The 6,757-nt window shown below is 52.4% G+C and overlaps 1 protein-coding gene across 1 annotated transcript; it reads right to left on the minus strand.

Annotated features, from left to right (window-relative positions):
- Positions 1-3,630: 3,630 nt before the first annotated feature.
- On the minus strand, positions 3,631-6,052 carry MRPS23 (mitochondrial ribosomal protein S23). Its single transcript, XM_069873802.1, has 5 exons — positions 5,922-6,052; positions 5,668-5,835; positions 4,550-4,627; positions 4,312-4,435; positions 3,631-4,112 (listed from the first exon to the last, which is right to left on the minus strand). The coding sequence occupies exons 1-5, from the start codon at positions 5,963-5,965 to the stop codon at positions 3,957-3,959; spliced, it is 570 nt and encodes a 189-aa protein (XP_069729903.1). The 5' UTR covers positions 5,966-6,052; the 3' UTR covers positions 3,631-3,956.
- Positions 6,053-6,757: the final 705 nt, after the last annotated feature.

Consider the following 6,757-nt stretch of genomic DNA (forward strand, 5'->3'; position numbering starts at 1 on the left):
CTGCCCCACGAAGGCAAAGGGCAAACAACAGGGTCAGATCTGTGTCCTTTGCCTGCAAACCCCCAGCGCGGAATTTGCCTTCCCTGACAGCAGTCAGGACTGAAAGCCAGCGTTGGGTTCCACCCCATTCCTGGGGTTCCTCCCATCCCAGTTCCCCTGGTGCATCTCAAATCCCACTAGCCACACATCCCACTTGCTCCCTTACTCTTGAATTTCTCTTCGAGCAGGTTTAGGGAAAACTTGGATTCATCCCTAGCACCAGCCTGGAGGAAGAAGGCGAGGCTGATACTGATATCACACACCTTTTCATGAGGCTTGGTGCTGGTTATCCTCACCAGCCAGGGAGCAAACCCCCACTGTGACACAGGAGGGTCTCCTCACTGCTCTGTGCAGCAGGACCAGCAGGGAAGGGGCTCAGGGGGAACCCTGACCACCTCCAGCCCCAGGAGCCCCCAGCCACTCCCCAGCAAACTCTCCTCCTGTGGAGCTGCTGACCTTTAACTGTCGTCTGGAAGGTAAATGCTTGATAAATAATAAATTGCTCACCCCAGGCTCCTTGCTCAAGCCTTTTAATTAAGGTAGTTGAGTTACTCTAAGGTCACAGTAATTGGCATTTCAATCCCAGCCCAGCAAATGCATCCATCAAACAAACACTGAACTCGGGTCTTAATTGTGTGTTCTTCTAATTGCACCAAATACTTAAGCTCACATCCTTTACCCAACAGGTTCCCCATTTCTCACCAGCATTAACAAACCTGTAGCACAGAAGGACATCTCGAACTGCTTCTCCATCCAGAGCTGCTTGGCTGGAAGTGTCCTCACGCTGTGGCCAGCCAACCTCCTGCAAGCCATCCTGAAATCATTTCTTGATTCACAGCAGCTGGGTGCTCCCAGCCCCTCCCATCACCCCCTCCCAAACTTATATGTTCCCAGGTTTTCAGGTGATTCGGCCACACCTGCTTCAGAATAAGTGCACACATCAGAGGAGGATGCTGCTAGCACTGGCAAAGCATGGAGCACACCGACAGTCTCCCCCTAACAGCTAGGTCACTCTCCTGCTCCACAAAAGTTCCTCTGCACTTTTTCAGTCACAGCGGGGCTCACAAGGCTGGGCTGTGTGCAGAGAAGCAAACAGCTATAGACCTCTCGGGTTATAGAATGGTTTGGGTTGGAAGGGACCTCAAAGCTCATCCAGTTGCACCCCCCCTGCCATGGGCAGGGACACCTCCCACTGGATCAGGTTGATCAAAGCCCCCTTGAACACCTCTAGGGATGGGGCAGCCTGTGCCAGTACCTCACCACCTTCACAGTGAAGAATGCCTTCCTTCTATCTAATGTAAAACTCCCCTCTTTCAGCTTAAAACCATTCCTCCTTGTCTTATCCCTGCAGTGCCTGATAAAGAGCCCCCTCCCAGCTTTCCTGCAGCCCTTTTCAGTACTGGAAGGCTGCTATGAGGTCTCCCCAGAGCCTTCTCTTCTCCGGGCTGAACAACTCCAACTCTCTCAGCCTGTCCTCATACAGGAGATGCTCCAGCCCTTCGATCGTTTTCATGGCCTCCTCTGACTCACTCCAACGTATCCACGTCGTTAATGGTTTGAGCACTCCAGAACTCAAAACCTCCAGGCGAGGTCTCACAAGAGCAGAAGGGGAAAATCCCCTTCATTGACTGGTCACACTGCTTTTGATGCAATGGTCGTGGTAACTCACAGTTAAGCAATGGGGCAGCTACCATCATTCCAGATGCAGAAGCAGTAGAAAAAAAAACATGAGGAGTTTCTTATTCCCACCCCTCTGGCCACAGCTGCCTGTAGGGGCCCATCCCAGTGCTACCCACCCAAACCCACGGTGGATTAGCTGGTCCAGTGGAGAGGCCTTTGCTCCCCAGTCACTTTCCCCATCACAGAAAAAAAGAGAAAATTCATACCAACTTTCTTCTTGCCTGCTCTGCACCAGAACTTGCTCAGGGTGCACTGCAGGGTTGCTGCTCTTCTGTTCTGCATTTGATATGTTACCACTCAGTATGCTTCAGAGGGCTAGAGGAAGAGAGCTGGGCTCAGTGAGGATGCAGCTGATTACAGCTGATGACACAGAAAAGGGCTCTTTAAGTAATGCTGGCAAATTTTTAGAGAAGTAACAACAAATAGGAGACCACCGGGCACTGAATGAAGCAAGTGAGAAAGCTCTCACGTTACCGTGTTTGACTTCATAGCACTACTTTCCCTTTTAAAATACTCCCCTTTGCAACGTTGGGCAAGATCAGAGCATCATCAACATCCGAAAAAGCAAACCAGGATGCTCGAAATAGAGATTTGCCTCTGTGAAAAGGCAAAGACACAAAGCTGCAACCCAGGAGACACAGAGCTGTTGGCCCTTCCCTTGTGCTGACAGTCACTTGGCCCAAGCAAGAAAACCAGGCACAAGGAGGGAAATTCCTGTCCCAGTTGCCATAGATGTCCTAAGGAGGACAACTCACCCTCGTCTGTTGACAGTAACATTTCTCTCATCTCTGACCCAGCAGGGTGGCCCCCAGGCTCAGTCTGCTGGGAAGTGGAGGTGCATCCCTTACAGTCACCTCTGAGGGGCTGCTGGGTATGGATTTAGTGGCTGGGACAGTAATTCCTGCCCCACGACAGGAACTCTGCTCCAGCAGGCGTCAGGGCTGAGGCCAGCTCCTGGAACAGACCCTCCAGTGCTCAGAGGGCTTTTTGCTCTTTGTAATGGCATCCTGCACTCCTCTAGAATTACAGAGTGGAATTAGGAATAAAGTTTGACCTTTGAGGATAACCAAGCAATTCCCCTGCTGTTATGCTGCTGCCAAAAGGTGATCAAGCCACACCTAAACCAACCACAGGTGTTTAAATCCTCCTTTGCTCTGCCACACAGCACAGACTCAGAAGAGGATGTGGCATTGCATACAGCAGCAGCATCACAACACTGTGTCACGGTGTCCAGGACTGTGTATGAAACCAAAGGAAATCCCCTCCTTTCCTTGCAGAGAAGAGACAGACAAGGAGGGAGAAAAGATTTGACAGGATTTACAGCTGTTAGTTTGTGGGGAGAAGAGTGTTCAGGTTTTTAAAAACAAACACAAAAAACCAAACCAAACCACAAACAGTGATTATTTCTCATCTAGCCCAAAGCCAAAATGTTTCATAAAAAATAAGTTAGGCACTGGAGTTGGTGGGCATGGGAAGAATCCAATTCCTTCTGGCTCCGAGTCCTAGAAAGACTTGATTGCTATTTTCGTGCATTGCTCTAAGCAAAGTCACTGACTATTGCCGCAGCGGCAGTCAGCCTCACACCACAGCTGCCATGCTCCAAGATGACCAGCTTCATTAAAGCCACCAAAAACCTGCAAAGGTCCAAACTATCTGGTACTGTTACAGTTTAACCTATTCCAAATTTACACAAAGGATGGAATAGGAGGAGCACGTTATTGAGTTTATATAAATAGCAGCCAGCCTTCCTCAACTCGCTATAAAAAGACGTCACTGCAGGCGGCTGTCACAACACATCAGGGGAGCAGTTTCTGCCACTTCAGCAGTGGAACTGCCACAGGGCCTAGACCAGCAAGTATAGGAGCGTAAGAAACACCTTTAATACCAGAAACAAGACATCTGAAGAGAGACTTCTGATTTTTAAAGAAAACGTTTAATTTTCTCCTTTCACACTCATGTTTTCCAACTCACAATCTGAGATAACATTCTTGTATCTCCAAAAAAAAAAAAAAATTAACTTTCTCCCATTTTACAAATGAGGAGATCGGAAGACACAAATGTGTGCCCCGCACACGATCACAGAAGGCACTGAAGCCAGATAATGGAGGCATAATCCCTCTACGAAAACATCTCGTAACCATGAGATCGCGGAGGCAGAAACACTGGCTGCCAAGCAGGTGACTGCCACCATCAGGGCGCTGCCTGCCACCGAGCACTACACAACAATGGCAGAGCTGCTAGGATGGAGAGGGATTCTTCTGAGCTTCTGCCAGTTCTGGCGTCTGCTCCTCCTGACCTTCCTTCATTTTCTGTACCTCTTCCAACACAGTTTGACGCTGCAGGTGTAACACTGAGTCTCTGGTTTCATCGTCCTGATGATCCTGTGGTGCTACCTACAGTTAGAGATGGACAATCACCGAAAACAGGGTCATAAAACACTTCTGTCAAGGTACGACAGAGGAGAACAACAGAAAGCACAACCCCCTGTTTCTTCTCCAAAGAATTTGATTTGCACTCACTCAATGTTAAGACCTACAAGTGAAGTTTTCTGAGAACACTGGCCAAGAAATTCTTTGCACATTTGATACTTACCTTATCCACTCCTCTCCTCTGTAAAATTATGCCACTGGCCAAAAGGGCTTTTCCTGTTTCCTCAAACAATTTTTCCTCTTCAACTTTTCCTTCTTCCTTCAGTTCATAATATTTCTCAACAAACCTGGATTTGAAAGGTGTATTTTCATTCTCACAAACAGCATTTTGGTTTGCTGACTTAGGAGGAGAAAGGGACAGGTTTTAGAAACATTTCTAGTTAGTGATGAACTAACCTTACCTCTGGCAAGTTGATTTGTGGTTTGGCTGCGACAGGTCAAAAGGTCTTGGGCCACTGCCATAAACTCGGTAAAATCTCCTGTTCAAAAGAGAAAGCTGCTTCAGTTTTCAGCTCATCGAGAAGGGACGCGTTAACTACCCACAGAGCATCTGAGCCTGTTCAGCGCTGCAGGGCCTCCACCTGCTGCCCAGGAGCCACCACCCAGAGCAACCTCCAGGACAAACACAGGTGGATCCTCTACCATGTAAACAGGAAAAATATCGTTGGAAAAAGCCGAGGGAGTAGTTGCTGGAGGAGGTAGGGGACAAAGGGGAGAGCGAGGGGAGACAGCTGGGGGCAGCACAGAAGGGAATGGGGGAGGACGCTGTGGGGGAAGCAGCGGTGGGGAGAAAAAAGGGGGGTGGAGGGGCAGTGGCCTACCCTGCTGGCAAGGGGCAGGAAGGGCCCCAGCAGAGCTCAGAATCACAGAATCATTAGGTTGGAAAAGACCCACCGGATCATCAAGTCCAACTATTCTTATCAATTACTAAACCGTGTCCTTCAGTGCCTCAAACACGTCCCTTAAACCCCTCCAGGGAAGGTGAATCAACCCCCTCCCTGGGCAGCCTCTGCCAGTGCCCAATCACCCTTTCTGTGAAAAAATTTTTTCCTAATGTCCAGCCTAAACCTCCTCTGGCAGAGCTTGAGGCCATTCCCTCTCATCCTGTCCCCTGTCACTGGGGAGAAGAGCCCAGCTCCCTCCTCTCCACAACCTCCTTTCAGGGAGTTGGAGAGAGCAATGAGGTCTCCCCTCAGCCTCCTCTTCTCCAGGCTTAACACCCCCAGCTCTCCAAGCGGCTCCTCATAAGGCCTGTTCTCCAGCCCCCTCACCAGCTTCACTGCTCTTCTCTGGACTCGCTCCAGAGCCTCAACATCCTTCTTGTGGTGAGGGGCCCAGAACTGACCCCAGGATTCGAGGAGCGGTCTCACCAGTGCCAAGTACAGGGGTAGAATAACCTCCCTGGCCCTGCTGGTCACGCTGTTTCTGACACAAGCCAAGATGCCCTTGGCCTTCTTGGCCACCTGGGCCGCTGCTGGCTCGTGTTCAGTCAGCTCGGGGCGGCAGAGCGGGGACTCACGCTCGCACTTCATCTTCCTGGTAGAAGACGGCGGGGATGACATCCGTCACCTTGCCGTAGCGCGGCCGGGGCACACGGTACACGGGCTCCCGCAGCGGCGGGAAGGCAGCGTAAACATCGAACCAGAGCGGCTTCTCGATCACGCCGATGCGGAGCAGGTTCCGTGTCCTGCGGGCAGAGAAGCGGAGCAGGGGAGTCAGGGGAAGCCTAGCCCGGCCCTACGCCCCCCGAGCCCGGCCCCTCGGCCCCCGCACCGGCTGAACACGCTCCCTATCTTCTGCATGCGGTTCCCCGCCATAGCGGAGCCGGCCAGGCCTCCCCTAGCGACGGCGCCACCCTGGCAACGGCCGGAAGCGGAAACGCGCCCCAGGGCGAGCAGCCGACAGCCGATGGGAGGAGGCGGATAAAGGCACCGCCCAGGCAGCTCCAGCCGCTGGCCGAGAGCGCGCTCAGGCGGATCGCCCCCCGCCCCATCATTTAAAGGGCCAGCGCCGCCCGAACGCGGACCCGTGGGGAGCGGCTGGGGCTCCCGGGAATCCAGGGGATACGGGGACACAGCAGGGTTTGGGCTGGAAGGGACCTCAAAGCCCATCCAGTTCCACCCCTGCCATGGGCAGGGACACCTCCCACTGGATCAGGGGCTCCAAGCCCCATCCAGCCTGGCCTCGAACCCCTCCAGGGATGGGGCAGCCACCACTGCTCTGGGCAACCTGGGCCAGGGCCTCATAGTGAAGAATTTCTTCCTAATATCTAGTTTAAATCTTCCCCCTTCCAGTTTAAAGTCACCCCTGACCCAACTTGTCACCCCACACCCTTCTAAAAAGTCCCTCCCCAGCTTTCCTGGAGCCCCTTTCAGCACTGGAAGCTGCTCTAAGGTTTCCCCAGAGCCTCCTCCAGGCTGAAGAACCCCAGCTCCCTCAGCCTGTCCTCAGAGCAGAGATGCTCCAGCCCTCAATCACCTGGGTGGTCCCCTCCGGACCCGTTCCAAGAGTTCCATATCCTTCTTACGGCTGCCCCACTGCGGGCTGAGGGTAGCAGGGATCCAGCTGCCCCAGAGAAGGGTCATGGGCTCAAGGAAAGGAGGAGCTGC

Source organism: Phaenicophaeus curvirostris, chromosome 21 (assembly GCF_032191515.1).
Source record: "Phaenicophaeus curvirostris isolate KB17595 chromosome 21, BPBGC_Pcur_1.0, whole genome shotgun sequence".
Lineage (NCBI taxonomy): Eukaryota > Metazoa > Chordata > Aves > Cuculiformes > Cuculidae > Phaenicophaeus > Phaenicophaeus curvirostris.